This window comes from Pieris brassicae, chromosome 9 (genome assembly GCF_905147105.1).
Source record: "Pieris brassicae chromosome 9, ilPieBrab1.1, whole genome shotgun sequence".
Taxonomy (NCBI): domain Eukaryota; kingdom Metazoa; phylum Arthropoda; class Insecta; order Lepidoptera; family Pieridae; genus Pieris; species Pieris brassicae.
This window is the reverse complement of record NC_059673.1, coordinates 17,835,116-17,859,578: the sequence shown is the minus strand read 5'-3', so window position 1 is coordinate 17,859,578 and position 24,463 is coordinate 17,835,116. Positions and strand designations below refer to the sequence as shown.

The 24,463-nt window shown below is 32.7% G+C and overlaps 1 protein-coding gene across 2 annotated transcripts in view; it reads left to right on the top strand.

Annotated features, from left to right (window-relative positions):
- Positions 1-24,463, top strand: part of LOC123713930 (four and a half LIM domains protein 2) — a 139,059-nt gene that overhangs the window by 48,172 nt on the left and 66,424 nt on the right. The window contains exon 2 of one of the 2 annotated variants that reach the window (XM_045667823.1): positions 11,766-11,851. In XM_045667823.1, the coding sequence (XP_045523779.1) occupies positions 11,766-11,851 (86 nt within the window). Of the gene's footprint in view, positions 1-11,765; positions 11,852-19,872; positions 20,012-24,463 lie in introns of those variants that run through there. The other variant, XM_045667822.1, reaches the window with a different exon arrangement.

Genomic DNA, 24,463 nt, shown 5'->3' with positions numbered 1-24,463 from the left:
ATGCCTTCTAAAACTCTTATGCCCCCATCATGTAACGTACATAATTTTTAATATTAAAAAAATGTAATTGTTGCCATAAGAAACTTAAATGATAGGTTTTACAAAGGAATCTCAAGTTTGTTGACGGAACATTGTAAATAATAATAAAAAATATTTTCAAATTGCACCCTTAACAATTACATTGCCCCCCTGGAAACACAGCTCTATACAGTCCTTTCTGCGATACGTGACCATAGAAAGTAAGAATTCGACTTCACTTTGACGCCATTAATAATTGATTGGTTGGATTTCAATAAGATCCAAAGTAGATACGAACCTGCATTTCGTTGATTTTTTTATTTCTTTTAATTTCATTGAATCCGGCTCTGTCTCCATTTATGCGCCTTTAACTATGTCTAGTGAAAGAGTGATTCAACCATGACCGAATAAAAAGCGTCTCTCAAAACGACTCTAATTAAAATCCTCAACTTTACTCATTGAAATTATACTTTTAATCGGATTTAGGATTTAAGCCAGTAAGTTAAGTTAAGGTAATACGTTTTTAAAATGGATTGGTTTTGATTAATATCACACTATTCTGTGGTTTTTAAACATTAGTAGATTAATACATTTTTTTTAAAAAGATAGTTACAATAATTAAATTGTTTTTTTTTTAATTATTAATATGTAGTTGACGAGTATGTAGCAAAAAGTAAAACTAGTAACTTTTCTTAGAAAGTAAATTGAACATACATAAATCTAATGTATGTGTGATCATAACAATCAAAGATTCAGTATTTACAATTTTCTTAACGTGCTGTATTGCGATATTTATTCGTTGAGCGAGGAAAGCACCAGCTCTGGGGTCACTGGTACTATCTACCAGGCACCAACATTCATCTTTAATTAGCGCCCATGGTCCAAGAGTCTCTACTCCAAAGGGAACAGAAACCAAGTTGGAAGAAATACTGTTATATTTGAGCCGTTTATTACTTTCCGCCTGCTCTGCGGCCCCTAGCGTGCTTGTATGAGGGAGGTGAGTCAGGGCAAACGTGTCCACACCAGTGGAATACCAAAGCCCGTCCCATATTCCAAGGGATCAACTACATTTTATTTAAATATTATTTCAAGCAAAAATTTGGTCAAATCAGCTTGCCCATACAATCTTGAGTGACAGTGTCTACATAAATAATAATAAAACAGTATAACAAACACGAGAAAATAATACAATAATTTAAAAAAATATATATGGAAACATGGAAATAACAAAAGACTTAATTATTTTTTAAATAATGTCTTTTTTAATGTGACTTCTAAATGAAAATAGTAAAAAATATATAATTCCATGGTCCATTAGGTATACTTGCTGTATATTATATCCGTTAGGCGTGTAATGTAGCGAATGGATCATTTTACTTCATGAAGCTCAAATCGTCCGTATAATAACAGGAAAAGCAATGAAAATCAACTACGTGTGAATCGCTTTATTCCCTACCTAGAAATAAGTGATTTTCAAAATATTCAAATTTAGAATATCATTTGGTAACTATTAATATTTGTAAATTGTAATATTTGAGTATAGTCTGTGGAAGTTGAAGTTGACAGTTGACAAGCAGTGTTCCCAACTTGGGGGGCAACGGTTTTTTAGGCACATTTTTACAATTTTAAACCATAAAAATCCAGTCATCCAGTCATGACATCTAGAGCAATTCCGTGTTACTAACAATGCTGAGCGTAATGAGGAATATATACAGCTGTCGCTAGTGTCAAGCATAAACAATTTTTTTTTCAATCAACAGATATTTTATGTATATAGCTACACTGTGATGTATATAGTCTGTGGTAACTTTGTTTGTATACGGTTTCTCAAAATTATAAAATCTTTGCCCTGGCTTACGGTTCAGTTTAATTATATCATGATGCCGGAGGTGTGTCAACACTGGTAAGAGTTGGTAACACTGCAATTTACATTTAAAGTTTCTAGAATATTGTTGTATCTGTGTAATTAATAATATTCACTTATATTTTATTTACTGCGTATTATGAAAAAAATCAAAATTTGTTTTCAACAACGCGTTTCTTAATTGTATATTTAACAATTAAATTGTCTTATAGGTCACGCAACAAAAGGGTGGGTGAATTGGCGTGACTATTACTCTAATTAAACCTTAGGTGGGGCTATTTCTGAATATCACGACATGTTCTGACAAATATCCAAATCCGAACATCCTAAGAGCTAACAATAGTGAATTAATTACCGCCCAAAACACACACTACAAAAGGCTCTGAACTGAAATATACTGAATTTTATACTAATTACAATACGTCTTGAAATATAAAAATAAATATATCCTGGCTGGTTTTTAAAGAATTCTAATAATTTATATCAATAAATATATTTTATTTTATAATTGTATTATTTTTAATTTATTTGTTGGCTGTGTCAGTAAGAGCCACATCCAAATAATGTAACGATTCCAAATCAAATAGCTTTTACGCATTGAAAGAAAGTTAAAAAAGAAATTTTACCGGATTGTAGCTATGTATTAGGTCCTTACATATGAAATTGGCGTTTTGTATGGGAGGAACAAAAAGTCGAATATTTTTAAATATAATATATATAATTTGTGGTTTGCGATGGATCCGCTTCCACAATTGCCTTCAATACTTCATTATCAACTTGGGTCTCAGGCCGTCCACGGGGCTTGTTCTGCAGGTCGAAATTTCCAGAACGAGAACGTTGGAACCAAAAACTAACTGTGTTTTCTTTTGCAACATGACCGCCATACACATCATTCACCCTTCGAGTCGCTTCCGCAGCACTAGTGCTACGGCGGAACACGTACTCGTAAATAATGCGATACTTTAAGTTTTCCATTTTGTAAAATGAGTGACGCAAACAGAAAAGAACAGAAGAAAAAACAAATGAATGACGGTCATCGAAGCACAGATACATGAGTAAATAGCTGTACAAATTAGAATTTGGAATTCCTAACCAAAGAGGAGAACATCGTGATTAAAGTGGCCAGTACGAAATACGCCAATTTCATATGTAAGGACCTAATATTATTATAAACTTATAATTATTTTACATAATTTTAAATTTCTCCGACGTTTCGCGTGCTTTACAGCGTGCGTGGTCACGGTGAGGCGCACGCTAAGTCAATGCTCCCTCGAACATTTGCAATGAGGACCTCCATCGGGACTTTAATGTAGAGGACGTCACCAAAACGATTAAAACGATTGCTGGCTCAAAAGCTCCAACAACACGTGAACCTCGAGTATATTCAACTTGACACCACGAGTCTAGTGATAAGATTGAAAGGACAAAATCATTTGAATGAGTGTTAGCACGTTAGTCTTAAGTGCTTAATAGTAGTAAGTGAAAAAATATAACACAGGGACAGTGTCTTCCCCATAATAGTGTTTATATTGAACGCTTTTGTAAGTTAAATATCCTAATTAGTAAATAAAATTAAAGTAAAGTTTAGATATAAATTACTTATTAGCCTTATGTTAGGCTAGATCGTAATGTTCCATGAAAAACAGTATATATGACGTATTTGGCAAATGATAGAAAAAGGTAATGTAGGCACTGCATGCGTACCGCAACACGCAACTATAATGCGTGTCGTGTGTTAGGGTGAGGTTCAGAAACGGAATTAGCGCGAACTATGACTTCATTGTGTCAAAATCTATCATGTTCATATTTGTAGAGACACTGGAGGTCAAACTTGGGTTTAGCCTCCTCCAAGTTTATACAAGTTACGAAAATCGGCAACTTGAGCAAGACTACTCTGTAAAAATGTGTCTGACCAAACGTACAATTATATAGAATAAATACAATTATGTAATGATGTAATGAAACATAAGACAAATAAAACTTTTAAATTCAGTATGCTAAAACATAAATGAATAAATTAAAATTTATGCTTCTCAAGAAATTTAATATGGAATATTGCAAGTATTAACTATGCGGCAATAGATGGCGTTAATACAACTTTAATCTATCATCTTGATGTGACAGTCTGTATTTGATCCTGATGTATAGTATGTAACCGTCAACTTATATAAAAAAATATACCCCATATAAATGATTTTCTTTATTTAAATTTTCTGACAATTTAGGTCAGGTCTTTAAACGCGGTTATGCCATACGAGAAATAGCTGCTACAAAGGCTGCTGCTTCTTTATACGCGTCTGGTTTTATCCTAATCGCATCGCAGGGATGGATATTTAACATATATTTTAGAAATGAATAAAACTATGTTACTAGTAATCATCACAATCAAATATACATTATTTACAATTTTCTTAACCTACATAGTAATAATAAAAATAATTAAAAAAAGTAATAGACTTTTTGTTTAAAAGTTGTACTTTTAACGCTGGCAACATATCCTCGCTGTATTGCAATACTTATTCGTTGAGCTAGCAAAGCACCAGCACTACATTCTAATGGTTGAAATGATTCAAGCAGATTTTTGATTATTACATACATACAAATCTTTTCTCTTCTGAATATAACTATATTATAGACCATCCCTGATAAGAAGACATAAATGGCCATGGGCTGGATAAGAGGAAAAGACAAATAGAGTAAAATTATGACGCCATGGTACCCTAGGGAGAGCAAATGGAGTGGAGGAAGTCCAGAAAAGATGGAAAGACGACATCAGGACTGATGTGGAACAGAGTGGCCCAAGAAATACATGAATGGAAAAGGTTGGGCCTTTGCCGACTGCCAAACAGATCTACAGATCAAGCAATATCCAAATATTTGATTTACCTTCTTATACCTGGTTTTATATACTGAACCGTACTTATGTGTGTACCTAAGCCGATCCGAATAAAAGGCTATACTATTTATATAGCCAACCCACCTCACCTGGTCCCTGAGGTGGGTTCGACCCAAAAATGTACTAATAGACTTTCTATTCTATGAGCCCATTTGAGTAGAGTAAAGGAAATCGTTATGATGCTGGTATGCCTTAAACCCAAAGAGTCGGCTACACACTTAATTATTCGTAAATTTTATTCTTAAGAGGTTTCTCCACTGTTATGTTTATTTGTATAAAGTCTAATACAATGTCCACTCATTTAGCTGTTATGTTTTTAAATATTGCATAACATAATTGCACCGTTTTAACTCTTTTCACATCATAAACGATTTGACAGAAGTACCTAGTACATTTGTTAAATGAGTTCAATTATCGTTTAGTTTTTAATGAGGCGTTTACAAAAGTCTGTCCGAGCACCATAATCCGTGACTCGGTGTTGCATAGATTATTGGTTAAATTTAGACTCATCGCATGATTTCCACAGGGAATTGTAGAATATTGCACATATACGTCATATTCGGAAGTATAAAATTATTGTTAATTGTATGAAAATTATTTGTAGTAGCTGAACTATTAGATTAAGTATAAGTTGTTCCCCTTGGGTAGAATGCCTCGCGAACCCCGAGCGCCGATCTTAAGGGCGTGTTAAGGAAGGGCTGAGGTGTGTGGATTCGGTACTCCTTTGAATAGCAGATGGCTTAGGGTATAGACAGGCCCCGCGTCAAGCTCAATAACCATAGCGCGGGCCTGCGTAAGCGCATTTCACTAAAAAAACCTATAAGTTGTTAATAATTTTAGAGAGCTCATTTCTGACTGATACATTTTACGTGAATTTTATTACATGTAGCTTAAATTTTACAAAAGTCAAAGTGTTTTATAGTTATCTAAAATTCGTTACATTAAAATAAAAACAAATAACATAAATTATTTAACAAGCGATCTTTTCCAGGCAGTCCTAGTAAAACAAAAAAATAAATATTAAAAAGTGCATTACCAAATCAACAAAAATGAAATTACAAGTAACACAGTACAAACTAATATCACAGTTCATGAATTACAATGCAATACATGAAGAAATAAATTAATTACAAAAGTCACGGGTGAGCAGGATAAAAATAAATAAATCAATGGCGCTACAACCTTTTTAGGTCTGGGCCTCAGATTAATGTATCTGTTTCATGATCATTTGTTAATCGAATAGGTAAGTAGGCGATCAACCTTCTGTGCCTGACGCACGCCGTCGACACTTTGGGTCTAAGGCAAGTCATTTTTGCTCACGATGTTTTCCTTCACCGTTCGAGCTAATGTTAAATGCGCACATAGAAAGAAAATCATTGGTGCCCAGCCGGGGATCGAACATACGACCTCAGGGGTGAGAGTCATTGAGCGATAGGATAGGATATGGTTAATATGTGTTTATGTAGAAGAATTTTAAAATAATTAGTCATTAGGGTGTTAGGTTTTTAATTTACTCTTAGTCTAGTCTATTAATTGTTATTTCCCTTACTTCGTTTACCGTGGACTCCAAAGTAAATGCCACATCCTAACCTGTTATAAATTTCTAAAGCATTATCTTATACAGGCTCAGTAGATTTGTTGCATCCCTATACAGCCTTATTAAGAGATAATTTCTCTTAATTTTATTCAAGCGAAACCGCGTAAAACAAATAACATTCGGTAGTTCATCATCAAGCTTTAGATCACTGCCCAATATATTACGTTACGCAATCGCATTTAATATCGACCCTGAATTCCAAATTAGGAATAAGTGGAATCAAAACATAGGAGTAGAGCGATTTTATTTCCGAAAATAATTACTCATTCCTAATCATATAAAGTTACTAAATAATATCTAGGACTAGGAATGATTTTAAAGACAGAGTAACCTTAATACATAATAATATTTACATTAAATAAATGTATCTATTCCAAAATAAAGTTTCATTCAGGGTTCAGGTTATTCATTACCCTTGGTAAAACCCTGAAACCCGTTATCCTTGGTACATTCGCGATAACAACCTCAACTGTGACGTTAATGTAGAGGACGTCACAATAATAAAAAATACACCTGGAATCCACGAAAATAGGCTTTACCATCACGTAAATGTTTATTCAATTCCTTGACATCGCGGACCTAGTGACAAGACTTAAAAGGACAAAACCATTTGAACTAGTGCATTGGTGTTAGAGTACGTTCGTCTTAAGTGCTAAACAGTGGTAAGTAAAACAATTGATCACTAGAACACAGTGAATTTCTTTTAATGACTGTAATTTTTATGTTACTGAAAACCCAAAGTACTGTTTCATAACAAGCAAGCTTGTTGTCTACAAATTATTTTATTTATTATCGTATACAGACTAGCTAATACGATGGTTGAGAAAAAAATTAAATAATATAATAAAGTAAATATTATATTCTTAAACACATAATATTCACAATATCGCTACTGTGAATATATATGTCGATAGTATTGGAGACAGCATTTAGTAGGCGCAGAATTTTTGATATCGGGGATCTGTCCAAACAGACTGATTTTGGCCCTTGGTATCGCAAACAACCTTGGCCTTGGCCAATATCCCATAGGCACAAAGAACCCATGTTCTTGGTACACACTTGGGTTGCACACTACTCTCAAGACTTTGAGTACATAATATTATATTATATAGTAGTTTTAAAATATAATTTTCTGCTTTGCATGAGATCCTATCGGAAATTATAATAAATCAAATGCTATGCGAAAACACTATTAAATGGATTGGAAAGTGCTGGCGTAAACACGGTCACTTATTATACATGAAATCGCCTGCACGATCACCAATAAGCACCCATAAATATTTTAAAGAATAATCTTAATCCAAATGTATGAAAATTTTCAATATGTTTACTATAATTTATTTATACTCTCAGACATAACACATGCTAAAATGAGGACAATCACAAACTTATAAAAATATGTTTTAACAAGAATGTGAATGACATGTGAAAATGACACGAGAACTTAAGAAGGCCAACCATGGAACTGACCATGTAAGTTCAATGTTTCCTCACAATCGAGTATCCCGCAATATAGCAGCACACAACTACCGAGGGGACATTTGTATTTGGATCCGCCAAGCGTCCGCGAATATACAATGTAAATACGTACATAAATAGTAATTAGGTAGGAATATAAGAAAGCAAAAGAAAACAATAACTAAATAGCTATCAATGCAACGACTCGAAAAAAAGTCATTATGGAGTTGCTGCAAATATCACAGTTTTATTGCAATTCGACACAATCCGTTAACAGGACCATTAAAGGATGAGCTGTATGTACTTGCCATTTTTGTAGTATGTTGAATTATAATTGAATTACTTTAAAATACACAACATAAATTACATCCTTTTCTTGCTATCAAATTAAATATTGCAAATCGCGTCCGATCCTGCCTTCCACCATTCCGGTCGAGTTTCATGCATCGGTATGAATAATTTTTGTTTGTAAAAGTGTAATGTGTGTTTGTCTTTTGAACAGCCTTCTTCGCATTACTCATTAATAAAACAATGTTAATGTGACCTTGTATTTGCTTTTTAATTAAATAATAATAAATTTAGATTTATAAAAATTGGAATAATTTGTTTTAAAAACTTTCGGGTTTGAACTCTTCGATTATTGTTAAGTAACCATAATGTTTTAAACAATCAAATGCATATTTATAGACAATTTCACAGATACTTAAACAAAATGAAACACGATAAAAACGAGGCAGACCTGCTGCTTTTTGTTATATCTTTCAGGCAACACGATAAATGTTACAACAGTATGAAATTTAAAATTGTAAGTACTTCACATCATTAGACAGATAACATCAAATTAGGTCATTAATACTAGCAGTGTTCCAAATGTAAGAAAACATACACCGGTTTCGGATCCTTCAGGAAAATACCAATTCTTAAAAGGCCGGTTACGCACTCGTGAGCCCTCTGCCATTAAGAGTATCCATGGGTGGTGGCATCGCTTATCATCAGATGATACTCCGGCCCATTTACATATTTATAAAAAAAATTATTATATATATATCTAAAGTTTAAATATATATTTAAACACGCTAGCGCTTTTTAATGCACTTTTTCCGAACACCACCATTTTCTAGAAACAGTTGTCATACCAGGTATACGGTACGATAGGGAATATCGACTTAAAGAACCTTCAAGAGAAGAACGTACCAATTTCGTAATGGTGCGACAGATGGCCACGGGCGGTGGTTAGCATTTAACCCGAAGTAACACGAAGCCTGCTCGTTTGCCTGATTGAAGCTGAGAACAATCTCAATCTCAATCTTTATAACAATTTTGCATCATTATTCGTTTAGAGATTAAAAACTATATGGAAATTCGAGCAGCGTTAGTTGCTCAAACTTTTAAGTTATAATATTAAGTTTTAGTTTTTCGCTAGAATTAATTTTTCTTATGAAGTGTATCTGAACCAAGAAACTATCAAATCTAAGAGCAATGCTAGTTTAGCTATTCGACGCTAGATGGCGCGAAACCATAAAGTACTAAAATGCTCCGAGACGTTGAATGTTTAATAAAGTTCGTTTAGGTACTACTAGGTGGCGCTTATATCGAATTTGACATAACTTATATCTAATTGAATTGACCTGCAACAACTAATTAAGTATATACTATTGCGAATGTAATCAATATTTCTGTTTTTTTTGATTTCTATTTAAATTATATGTAAAGAAGTGTTTCCCAAACATTTAATCCAACCAAGAGGAAATTATTTCCGATGATAAGATCACCCAACCGTCACCTTTATTTTCAATGAAACAAAACGGCATTGTGTAATTTTTTTTTTAAGCTATTACAGTAGCAAATTGAATTTTTAATAAGCATTTATATTAAATATTAATAAAATCTATTAGTTAGGTCATTTCGCATGCCTCCTGACCGTTTCGTTTGTACGTATAGGATCCAAGTATATAAATGATTTAAGACCAAAGGTGATGTATGGGCCAGAATAAAAACATCTTAAATGATCCGACAGTTCCTTCAAAACAATACGTTTTTTGTGTCTTCTATGTTTATGTTTAGGTATTTATCTATTTTACAGAAATTTGAATCTTTAACGGTATGTTATGTTAGTTTCTTGTGTGACAGTATTTAAAAAAAGTTTCAAAATATAAAGAAATGTTACTTTTGACCTAATATTATACCGCATTTACCGTGGAGAGTGTTCAGAGGAGTTGTTCGGATTAATACCTGCAGCTGAGTTTCATCATCGGACGTCGAGGCAGAACACAAAATTCCACCCGTATCACCTTGACGTCCGTCAATGCACAACTGCATTTAATTATTTATAAATTACAATTAAGTTAAATGAGAAAACATAGTTTAGTTTTAGAAGCACTGCATTAGTATCCGAAATCGCTTAGGACTTCTCTTTAATAATGTACATATTATATTAACTCTTTATGTATTATGTAAACATAATAAAGATTTATTACTACTTAAACGCGTGTTAATCACGTGGATATGTCGCTGGACCTTTATTTAGTGTAATTGCTAACAAGACCAGCAATATAACAAGCAATATCACCCAAGGGTGTTGCAATTTGTCGTGTCATTTGCGATGGACACATTTAGCACTGTTTGCATGATCATAAAAAGTCCACACCCTTACGATCTACAATGAATGCCGACCAGCCCACTCTGACCCCTCACCGCAATCAGCTAACTAACCTTTAATTCCATTATGTAGGTTCTATAATACCTGGTTAGATAACCTTACCCAACCATTGACAGGTGATCCCCATCACGTCACCCTCCCAATTGAATCGTAACAGTAAAACCACGGCTAGTTCTTTGCAAGCAACGTTCCGTGAAACTTCCCCTTTGTTTTATTAAGCCGACAGAGAACCGAAAATGTTATTTCAAAATGCTTTAGTGAAATGAAGTTCTGGATTAAAACACTGAAGTTGCTTAACAGACTTTTTCATCGCCCTGTCAACCGGAGAAAGATGTACAATTTGAAGCGTAGACGGGAGTCGGTCGCTACTGCGTACAAGAAGACGACAAAATTCCTGACATCGAATACAGCTAACTTATTAAAAAAGGTGCCGAATACGAGGAAGTATCGTTTACTTGCAAAAATAGTCGACGATCACAAAGATAGTGATACCCATTCACAAGATAATCAATCAGACGAAAGCAGCGATTATGGCGATCGAGAACTCGATTATTACTTAGGAGTTAGAAAGAAAGAGATCTACTGGAGAGACCCTGTAGGTATAGAGCAAATAAAAAAGGACTATCTCCTATACCATTGTGGTGTGACCGAAGAAGACTACGAGAAATTCTACAAAACGACAATAGCAAAGCCATCTTACGTTATACAACCTAGGCTAAAGCAAGTACCGTTTAAAATTCACAGGAAGAATAAAAAAATAAACATACGAGACTCTGAATCATGGTGTGAGAGACGAAACATTTTTAAGATATTTGCAAACAAATGGGACAGTGATTCCACTTCAGATAGTTACAGTGAATGCGATGATGAAGATGAGAATGCAGAAGTTACTAAGTGTTTTAGGCGTCTAAAACTAATTGATGATTATGATTTACAGGTTCATTCATTAATTCATTATAAAAATAAACATGCAAATGTCATATTTATTATCATGATGTCACAATAATAAGAAAAGTTAATTGTAATTGTTGTCAAATGTTTAGTCTAAATACTCTCCTATTCTTGCCTTTAAAAATTGTATCACCTTCAAGTGTCTGGCACTCCATTGATTTCTCACTTCCACTAGGAATCTTCCTAGTTGGCGATCAGATCCAATATCAATTTTTAAAGGATATAATAACAAATTTATTACGAATAACGTTAAGTGTTTTACAGCTGTGTGCTGAAATTTTATTGAAATATATTTATTTAGATTTTTTGTAATTTGTTGCAGGGCGTCAGGATAAAAGAAGTCTCTGAAGGCAGGCCTTGCGACAACTGTCCGGAATTGTGTCCGGGATTCATTTCACATCCATGGAGGTAAGTTTGTTTTGATAGTTTGCATATGCCACACGATTTATATACACGTATTCATTTCAATAGTTCAATAGGGTTACGTTCCGTAAGAATTGACATCATAAATTTAATTTAAAATTTAAATCATTTAATAAATTCGGGTAACAATAATATCCCAATTTACCATAAACCTTATTCGTGACACACTTCGTTAAGCGTCCATTAAAATACAAACAAATGTTAATGGCTTAAAAACTAATACATTGAGACGATAAGAGTGTTTTAACTAATAGGCCATATCTTAGTCCGGCTCCGATAACTTATCTCGCTTTCATAATGTCAAAACAAACGTGCCACAAATTATCAATAAGAAGGAAAGAATTGTCAACCTTGATCACTCAGCGTGAGGTCGCAAGCGCATATCAAGTCATTGTCAACTGTGAAGTCACGTTGTAAACACGCCTCAATGTGTCTATCATTAAAACAATTGGAGTGGGCTGAAATATGCCGTCGGCTGAAGAAAGACGAGCCGGTGACCGAGAAGACATTACAGAAATTTCCTTCTAGAGAACGCAATCATGCAGTGAGGAGGAAAAGTAATAATAATAATCTACGATCGCATGTCAATTGTGAAGCGTGCGCACGAGTTGCTGAAAGCGAAAGATGATTTGAATTTCTTTTGTTTTTTATGTGTGTTTGAAGTGAGCGAGCGCGGACATCATGTGTGAAGTTTAAAGTTTGAAGTTTTAAATTGCGTCGTAAGATTTTCCATTATTACAATTTTTTGTTGATTTTATGTTTATCATCATTGATGTGTTAGCCTTGATCATTGACATGTGTATTTATAAATGATAAATCATGTACTTGTGTATCAGGAGTAGCCGGCGCGGTAGATATGAATTATTAATAATATAAAATAAATTCCTAAATAATTAAATAATGAGATCTCTTTGTTTTTGTATTATTTTTATATCGCTTACTTATATACAATTTAGCTAAACAAACAAATGAGTTAAGCAAAACAAACGCCAAGCGCATTTATAAACGTGTGACCTATGACCGGTGAATGACCCCAAGAGACCTTGAACTAGGCGTATATGTATTTACATATCATTTATTTGTAAATAATATTGTACGCGTTAAATCACAATATTTAATAAGCAATAAAAGTGTAATTATAATACTTCAACAAATAGTTTCAATGAAGTCCAAATTATATGTCCAGTTGATGTAAGCATTCTTAAATATGGATTATGTTTAAGTGGCTTTAGTTATGAGAATATAAAACGTTATAAAACCTGACAGCCGATTAGCGTATAGTGACTATAATTATTAAGGTCTTGACATGTCCTAAGTATATTATTGACGCAATACGACGATAAAAACATTGAAAAGTTCAAAACTCAACGAAACAAAAGAAATACATACTCAGATATATTTTTAATTTGTTTAAAGAATGTGACGCGATACAAAGAATGGACATTGTATTATTTTTTATTTGTTTTTTAAACGTAAGCTGTATTTATAAAACAAGTAACTTTTTCAATAACTTCCTATGTGGATCGTTATCGTTATTCACTCGCTAAGTTTGGCTTTTCTTCGGTAGATAATAATAAAACTGTATTTATGACATAAATGTCCTGATATAAAAAAAAATATGTAAATATTTCGTGTGGCTTTGACACATCAACGTAAATATAAATTCATTTGGTTCAGAATTAATTTTATAGGTTTATTTGATTCCATAAGAATGCATAAAGCATGTACAATCATTTATTGGTGTCTGAAGCAGGAATTAACAAAGACCGACTTACCGATTCAGCTAGAATATTTAATAAATAAATTCTCTATAATTGCAAAACCAAAGCGTGATTTGGTCCGATAAAAAATCGTCCGATACTACGTTCCATTTACAATATAATAATTCGAATGAGACGGTTTTTATCGCTGTGACCTCATTCAATTGGTACAGACATTATGAGTAAGTACATTGATAATTAATTATTGGCGTTTCAATTAAAACTGGCGTCTTCAACTTAGAACAGGACTATGTACTTTATTTATAGACATACCTTCTATTGAGAAATGTATTTGTTGTTGGATTTAATAGATATATTTTTATTTGATTTAGATTTAAACAAGATCTCAAATAAACAGTGATATACTGTCAAGTAATAAAATCCATTGTTATGAACAATTTAGTTCACGATATTTAGTTTAGTTCAGCAAGGAAACATGGAGTGGACTATCTGTTTCCACCTGTTTCTGTCCAGTGCCTTTTAAAACAGAGTATAGTATTAAAATGATATATATGCAGCAATCATAACAATGTTAAAGATATTGGATATAGAACCAAGCTCGGCTGAGCTTTATTAAAAAGGCAGTTTTAAATTTTCTAATGTAACAATGTTTTTGGAGTTTACTCCTTAAGAAACGATTTGAGTTATAAGGCCCGGTACGGAAATTTTATGAGGAGTAAAATCAAGTGTAACACGAAAAGTTGAGGCGTTACGTCGAAAGAGACAAACATATATATCTGTAGGATTGAACGTGTAAAAGAATGATTCCATCTCATTCTCTCTCTAAAATTGTATTTATATTGTTTTGTAATATACTTTATGTAATACGCTTTATTGAAGTAATATAAATAATCCGAATAATTACAGATATATGTTTGTTGCTCTTATCATTTTAGCAGATGCGTTCATTTACCCTTTTTTTCTATTCGATATATATCATAATTATCGTTCGTAAGGAGTAAACTCCAATCGTGCGTCGTAGCTGACACACACACACATTTTTTTTATATAATAGAAGGCAAACGGCCAGGAGGCTCACTTGATGTGATACCGCCACATCGTGTGCGGTATCACATCAAGTGGACATTAACAACAATTTGTCCATGTGGACACTTACATTGCCAGAAGGCCAGAAGAAGTACAAATATCTACAGATATATCTAACTAATCTCTATAACAATCCACACTTATTGTTATAAAGGTCAATAAGATTTGTATATTTCTGAAACGAAACCACTGAACAACAACGACACAAAATATTACACTGTTCGATTGTTTGATTCCTTTCCTTCATCAACTGCTCATTATCTCTGACCCTAATCTATAGGATATATAATAGAGATGTATACAATAACATGATTATAAATAGATATTTGGATACTAAATATACTTTATTCAATGCAATTTTATTAACTAAAGCGCTTAGTGAATAGGCCCTCACTGACTGAGTACATTAAATAAGTTTGCAAAAAAATTAATATATACTATTAGTAAACCAATGTGAAACATTTTCCTTCTCTTTAGAGTCCGAACTTAAGACATAGGTAATAAGCCAAGTCGTGGCCATTGAGCTTCAGACACCTTTAAGAGTCATGGAATTCTGAGTGGCGCAAACCGCGTACGTGATAAAGTGGTGAACTTAAGGAAAACAGTTGGGTTTGATATACCAATTTACTGAGAATAGGTGTACTTTTACAATTTCATATGCATTTGTTTTTTCTGTTTGTGTCTACTAATACAAGCATTTGAGTAATATAATATTATTGTTATGATAATGTCATACTCTAAAACGTGCTAACGCAGTTATTCCGACAGCTATCGATATATATAACGCCTTGACGTTAGCCACTGGGGCCAAAGATTTCTACTTTTATAAACGTATTGTCCATACGTACACCATCATTCCTCCAGAGTAAGTAACTTTATTAAATACACGTTAAAACGAAGAGTCATGTTTCGAAGATTTTAAATGAATTCGAAGAAAATTTCGATGAATTTGATATTGACATGAAATCATAGTTTTGCTAAATCTCGTGACTATATGACGTAAAAAGTCGTTAAAAAGGTTTTATAATTAAACAGACATTTTGTAATTTTAAATTAAATTTTAATAACTAACCAATCTTAATTAATTCTTTTAGTGTTTAGACTATTCAAGTATCCTTCTTTCAGACCAGAGGAAGCTAGCACATCAAAAATAATTTGATAAATTAAGTGGTAGATAACCAATGTCAGTTTTATTTTAAGACGCTTCCTTTGAAGTCAAAAATGTAGTAGTTAGTATTTTGTTTTCGCGCCATCTAGTGTGGAATAGATCAACAAAATCAATATATTGTTTAACGCCATCTGTTAACAACACCAATAAACTTAAATAATTTTATTTGTGTTGTTTTTTTTTTAATAATTTTCTAGTTATATAAAAAGACGTGTGCCTGTATATTTATTAAACAAGTATTTTGTTTTAGAAGTTAAAAGTTTTCGCTGGCAATATTTACGATTAAAGTTTCATGGTAAAACTCTAACGGAAAAGTTAATAATTACTTAAATTATTAACTTTTAAAGCATTAGATGTATCTCGCCTGTTTAAAATTGCATAGCAAAATGATTTTAAATTTATAATTCATAAAAGGTACAAATATAAACATTAATTATTTATCGTATCTTCGACGAACCGTCTGTCATACACAGAATACACACATTTAAACGTATGATGAAGTAAAACAACGTAAGAAAACGTCATGCCTTAGAACCAAGAAGTTAACGGTGTATGAATTGAAGACATACACAGAAATGTGAGACCCACACCTAAAAGAATATAGATTGTACTCCAACTTCGTTTGCAAGGCGCCACTCACGCGAGCGATACATGTAATAAATAAGATTTCTCGAGGTACATCTAATTATTTCGAGATTATTATTATTTATTTAGATTACTTATTTAGATTACATCTATGGCCGAGTTCGCAAGAGCTGCTTGTTACTTTTTCCTTATTTCCTAATACAATAGACGCCTTATTAATAAAAATAAAAACGATAAATAAAAATTAAACTAAAAACGTAATATAATCAAAACAAGAAAACAAAAAACGTAAACCTTTTTATAACTAATTATAAATAATGCAATTCTTGTGAATGCAACTAAATACATATATCCGTCTCACATGCAATAATATTCAGAGTGGGCAAGACAAGCGTAAATGTCGTTTCTCTGAATAAATTTGTACGCGCTCGCGGCACTGCAACCACTTGTGACCGCTTATCATGCCATTATTATTTGGCACACGCAGCATTTCCACGTTATATATACGTAACTCTAAGGACCTTAAAAATATTTATTTCATTTATTAACACTTCGTTACATTACAATATAAAAAAATTAACATAATTAAATCAAAAGGAGAGCAACTGGCGGCCTTATCGCTTTCGAGCGATCTCTTCCAGGCAACCACCATGTGATTCTAAGATCCCTTCCCTAATTTCTTGTACCCTATCACACCCAAGACAACTAGGTTTTATGTAGTGTACCCAACTCCATAGTCCTGAACCACGAGTGTCTCGTAAATTTATTTTGAATATGCCACCATTAAAGAATATATTTTTTCGAAATTTAAAAAAAAATCAAAAACCATTTATTCATAAAGGTAATGTAGGTATACTTAAGAACGTCAAAACAGAAATGTATATATATCGAGGGGACCTAAATCATATGTCTTATTAGTTACGAGTATAATGTCTATATATTAGGTATATACATTTTTTAAATTAATTTTTAATTGTAGAATTAACGATGTAAGTAATATTGTGTAGTTCTATCGTATTAGTTATCGCTGTAAAGGTATATATAGAATAGGGATTTTTTTTATAAATAAAGACGAAAAAGAACTTATTACATGTTTTAAGGCGTTTGGCTGACTCATTCGTTCTCTTCTGTTTATGTGACGGCATTTTCGTCGTATTAGTCACTGTATTTGTGTTTTGGAATTCTTATCGTTGCACTCGTTGAACATTACGTCTTATATGCCATATATGCTGACGGAATAAAATAATATACAAATTTTGTGTTAGATATTTATACTAGTAGAAACTTTACAACAATCTGCCTTAGATGTCTGAATCTGTTTCATGGTCATTTGTCTTATAGGTAAGTAGGTGATCAGCCTCCTGTGCCTGACAAACGCCGTCGACTTTTTGGGTCTAAGGCAGGCCGGTTTCCTCACAATGTTCTCCGTACGAGCGAATGTTAAATTCGCATACAAAAAGAAATTCTATTGCACAGCCGGGGATCGTACCTACGACCTCAGGAGTGAAAATCGTTCCAACTTTTTTACCGGCTTCAACAAGGTTATTGGGTCTGATTGACGTATGCTATTGAGCCTTCCAAGCACTTATGCTAAATATCATAAATATGTACGTTTGTAAATAAATCCTCGGAAACTAAAAGTCATATATAAGAATTTTTAATGAAAACAAAGTCTTCAAAGTCCACTAAAAAGTATTAAATAATAATATTTATTGTCTTGTATTACCAAAAATTATGGACAAAAGACAATTAATTTATATACAGGGTATGAAATCTATAAACATTGTTTTAAAGGTCGAATCAATAATTGGACACCTCGATCATCAGAGCCGTGCATACAAAAACAAATTATAAGTCAAAGTGATAGTCTAAAGTCAGTCAAAAAGCAAAAACAGTTAAGTGTTCAGTGACGGCGATTTTGATTAGTTTAAGATGAAGCTTTTATTAAATTTTGTAAAATAAAACAATTACGCACACAAATCTATGGCTTTGTAATGTTAATTTTTTAATATTCTCATTTGTTTAACGCTGAAAGGTTTAGTTTATGGATCCAAAGGTAACTTGAACCGTCTTTTCGAAATTCTACATTATCACCTACCATGTTACTTAAAGTATACAATTTATTTGATGACATCATAGAGGTGTTCCCTCCATTATCGCAAGGAAAAGAAAAATAAATCAGACCAACCCGTCATGACCCCACCTGTAACAAGTACGTTAGTGTAGGTGGAGCTCGTGGTACGCTGGCCACTCATATTAGGGCTGGCAATAATTTTTAGAAAATGTTTTTATATTCACGATTAAACTAATACATTAATGTTTTCATTTTCGAGATCATATTTGAGGGGCTTTTGCCTACTACTAGATATATATTTCCTTTCGTTTCACACAGCATAACACAAAACGGCTACGCTTCTTGTAAAACTGACCAAACGTTACGATGCGAGGCGGGGAATGAATTACGCGTTAGACTTGACTTTCCAGTACTTTACACCATATAATGGTAACTTTTAGGTAAAGAGGGTGGGTGGTTCACCGTGTGGTCACGAAACATTTTACTATTGGGTATAGAAAACGTTACGGCACGTTAAATGGGGGGAGGGTCAAGAATCTCCAAAAATTGCGTGACGTAATACTTCACCGGTCCCTTAACCGATTTAATTCAAACTTTGCAAATCCTTTAAGATCGTTAGCAACGGTATTACCTACGCTACAGATTGTTTGTATGTTTAAATTAAAAAAAATACGTTAAACGATAGGTATTAGTCATGTTTATCGATATAATAGTTCTGCTAAATTTGGTGACTATATTATGATGTAAAATTATTTTTACAAAATATATTTTATAATTTCAAACACAATTTAACAAGCATATATAATCTTATAAAATGTTGTTGGATGGCATTTTGTATTATATATTTATTTGGTTTTAAATATAAGAAACTATCTTTTGCACATTGAACTGTATTTCTAACGTTTTTCTTTCTAACAGGGCTGAATTTTAAGTCCGATTGTATGATTCATAAGTATTTAAATCGTTTATATATTTTACCATCCGTATCTCGACGTCCGTCGCTCCACAACGAATCGTTTCTTAAGGCAGATTTTTCCGCGCACCACTTCTATATTGAACCAGCTGCCCACTGAAGTATTAGCGAACCAATTCGTGTTAAGGTCCTTCAAGAAAAGAGCGTACCAATTCCTAAAAGGTCGGCAACTCACTTACGAGACTTATTGACTAATATAATACAATATATTAGTCATTAAGTCTCCTAATACAATATTTTTTCTAATGACATTAGCCAACTTATCTAAGACTGTTTCGTGTTTCCAACCGTAAGTTTTGCCAGCCCTACAGTCTCATCCCTTGAACTTGAGCGAGTAAATCGCCGTAAACAAGGACCGAAACTCGTTGACGCTCATTTGTCATTCGTCCGTCGGAAGGCGAAGTCGCGCGTGTGTACGCGAAAAAGTCGTTATCTTTCTAGTCAGTGATAGTGTGTTTAAGTATAATTATGTTCACGAAGGTATTTCAATGATAAGATGTGTATCAGTTTTCAAATTTTAATTGTTTAGTGAATAAAAGTGAGTATTACTAAGGAGATCTTTTGCCAATTTGAATATTGTATACAAAAGTATCAAATCAATTATTTAAAAAATATCATAACCTAACTATCGGTTGTCTAATAACAGAGCAGGCGAATTGTATTGTTTACACCAAAACATGATTGAATTTCTCTTTAATTTTAAATAGTAGTGTTCCTCTTTCGTCTATACTGAAATTCGCAAAAGAACAAAAATTATAATAGAAATGTTATACGTACATTGTCCCTACTAATGATATATTTCTACACATTTTAAACACAATACTTATAAATAATAGTATAATAAAATGATTTTGATTCCATATACATATTATGGGTATTTTGAAGCGTCACTCAAGAAGTCTGATTTATAAAATGTTTGAATATAGTAAACAATTAAGACCACATAGCACAAGCTATCGCTTTTTTAGTAGAACGTGTCTTCCTAGAAAGTTACTCTCAAGTGATTTTAGGTTATTATAACAAGTTTTTATTAGAGGTTGAGTGCATTTTGTATGATGTATAAGCTCAACAAAGTTTTCGGTCCAAAAACCTTACCGTCACGTGACTATTAGATTGCTTGTTTTGTGTGTATAAAAGAAAACATTTCGAACAAGTTTTAAAATCAAAAATCGACGAGAGTCATGTACATAACCTCTAAAGAAAAATGAGGAATTAAACCAAAACCCATGAGAGATTGCCTTTCGACTATTATTATTTATGATTAACGACCCGTTATAAATTCAAATCTGTGAAAATACGTATCACCAATAAATTAAGTTTTTGGTTTGGTGCCAAAGAAAAATATTTTAATCAATTTTATTTAAAAAAAAATACTAGATTTGCGAGAAAATAGAAATCATTAACACGTCACTAAAGCGCGTTTGTTTAAACATGTTTTAGAAACATTTTCACAGGGACTATGCAACACTAGGATAGTTTCGCAGATTAACCATGTATCATGCAAAATAATATTATCCAATTGCAACTTTTAACTAAAGAACTCTTTTCTCTTAGCACACAATAATTTAGAAAGGACTGGTTGAAGCTATGGAAGTGCGTAATTCAGAGGCTTTTTTAATGTTAACAATAAACCAAATTATATTTTTATTAGACCAAATTGGAAGCGAAAAAGCTATTTCTATTTTTAATGATATATTTCTTATAAACTCTACAACTACCAATAGCGTTCACCGACTTCAATGTTGAGTTTTCGAAGGGCGAGGTTCCAAGTCGATAGTCGCAACGGATACTGAAAAGGTTGGGTTACCGTCGCAGGCCTTTTTCTTAAAATTTCGTAGATGAGTTGTTAATTAGTTAACGAAACACCTTGAGTTAGTGTTTTTTTAACTGCGATCTACAAAACACATTAATATTGTGTTTAATAAGTTTTTTATTCAATGATAATGGAAATAAAGAATTGCTATTACCGCTGAAAGTACGTTTATGATAAATCTATAGTTAGATTCATTGAAGAATTATTTTTATAATAATCTTATCTTGTATATTGTTGTTTAAGTACCTTGACTACGACATGTGCTAGAATTATGAACACAAAGAGTAACTAACTAATCATTGTAAATAGCAAATAGTTTTTCAAACCTTTGAACTCCTGCTTATTAAATAATAAAAAAGCGGATAGAAGAATAAGAAGCGGTTGCAGGAAGCGATAAATAAAGCCATGTGGAGAGATATTCAAAAAAAGTTGCTGGAGGTCTTTACCCATGAAGGGGTTCCAATCAATGGTACTGAAGGAAGTTAGGATATTAGGATAACAAGAAAATAAAATGTATATATAACATATAGTATATAAGAAATATAAACTGTATATTCACATTTGTAAAGATACACGGGCTTAATTTGATTCTGATTGGTCAACAGCCTCTGTAGTACGTTACATATGTTATGATGTCCATTTGTCCAATCACAACGTGATCGTTGACGTCAAAGTATCATCATTCGTATACTCAGCTCCGAGTATGTTTTTGACAGTACCTATCCTAATAAGTGAGCTGAAAAGTTCATAGCATAACATAACAAAAACATTTTTTTTATATAGAATTTCATTTGATTATTTATTTTGCCATCGAGCCATAAAATCGATACCATATAGTGGTATTTCTATTTAGCCTCAAAATAGGCTTCAATTTCGGCGATAACCTATTCATCAGCGCAAAACTGTCCACCGAGTATTCTCTTGAGGTTTGAGAACAGGAAAACGTCACTGGGGGCTAACTCGTCGTTCATAAAGTGAAATTACAGTAAAAGAATACACCAATCTCACATCTTAAACATTGTCGAGAAATGAAAGAAAATACTCTAGGAGGAATAAAATCCGGTTTTATCTAGAACTGTGGGCTAAAAACTGTTTTCTACATTTGCTTTGCAAATGAAAATGTATTTATGTCAAAAGATCTATTGTGCTGTCATCTAAAGCGATGCGTCACGTGGGGCATCAACAAACATGCATGAGATGCTATTGTTCGTTTGTTATTTAAAACAATATTTATAAGATCGCATATTGAAATTGCCGTAAACTAAAGCCATAAGCAATAAAATTACGCTAGCCGAATTGGATTTCGAATCTACAGAGGCCTTACTACGTATCTGGGCATGACTTTGAGGTGCCAAATAATAAGACAGACACAGCGCACGCTTATAAAAACTTTAAGCACACTCACACATACTTAAAATCTCATAAGACTTGTTTGATTAGTTGGGACACTAAACCACCTTTTAAAAAAAGACTGTTTTAAACATGTACCATGTACCACTGACTAATTGTTATCTCGTTACCAACAACCTCCCTAGTGTGAGGACTAGCGATCTGATTTTTGTCACAACCTATTTGTAATGAATATAGTATGTATTAATATTATTATAATTTAATTGAGAATAAACAAAGGTATTTTCATACGCCACAAATCAAACTAAAATTAGTTTTCCTTGTTTATTGTCCTGAACTTTGAATTTCCTGTAGTATTTTTGGTTACATGATTGTGACTAGTCTAGCATTAAAAACTGTTACATAAAAAACGTTTTTTTTTTCAACATTTTAATTATATTGAATTTGGAACACGTATATTATTTTAAAAACTTCTTTTGATTTTGCGCCATTTCACATATTTTTTCGTGTTCATTATCAAATTACAATATGGAATGGAGTGCTAAAGAAAATAGGATTGCAGTGATCGCTTTGTACAAAGTGAGTATGGAGCTGTCGGTCATACTCCAGACTCAAAAGCAAGAATTCGTCGAAACCCCATTAGGAAGCAAAAAATCCTATGTCGTGATACGCAGGTGAAAAGCACAAAAATATCCTCTTTACTGAAAATTTTTCACGATTGAAGAACACTACAATAATCAAAATGATAAAATGTACGCTAACAGTAAAAAAAAAGTCCACGGTATGACCATATGACACGGCCATTTATTTTTTGCTTAGACTTTAATAAATATGTATGTAGCTATATATTTTAATAACTTTACATTACTTTATTTAAAAAAAAATGCATTTTTATACTGTCTTTAAACACACATATATGTATTGTTTCAATTTATATATATTTGTTTTATTGTCTCGCTAAACGTTTCATTTTAATGTTGAAATCGTTACCGGAAACGATGAAGACTTCGCAAATACATACTCAGATTCGCGCAATGAAATGAAAATATTAATCGCGCCAATTTACTCCGTTACTGATAAAGCTCAGCTGTTGTTTGTTTTGGCTAAGATCTGATATATCAAATGCAGAGATAATCTACCGGATATAACGTAAAAATGAGTGGAAAAATATTCACCAGTATCATTCATATAGATGAATACAAATTACCAACTTTAGGGTTGTTAGAAATAATCCGCAGTAGTCTCCGATTGCGTTTATTTCTTTAATTTTAATTAAAGACAAATATGTGTTCAGGCTACATATAAATTTTTGATTCTAAGTCATGATGCTTGCCTCATGATGTTTATCACAGCCGTACGCTGTATTGCATGTAGTAAAATCTATTGGTCCGAACCCGGGATATAATCACACTACCTCAGGGTTGAAGGATGCACGCTCAAACCAGGCTAAAATTACTTGCAAACAAAACATTATCGACTTCTACATCGAAAGGTGTATATATTTTTAAACACATTATAAGTTTTGCATACTAACATTGAACATATTATGACATAAATAATTTAATTGTATATTAAAACATTTGACAGCTGATAAAGTTTCACTCACCAGAGTTTTTAATGTAAAAGCATCTAATCATAACCTTTTCTATAATATATATTCTTGCTAATTTATATTTACCGGTGCGACCTTCGCGGAAGACGCTGTTTGTTATTATGTCACGATGAAGTAAGCTAGGTTGCGTATATTTATCTTATTTATTAATCTTTTGCAAACCTTGTCAGACCATCATTGTATACTATAAAGAGTAAATGTAATATTCTGTTTTT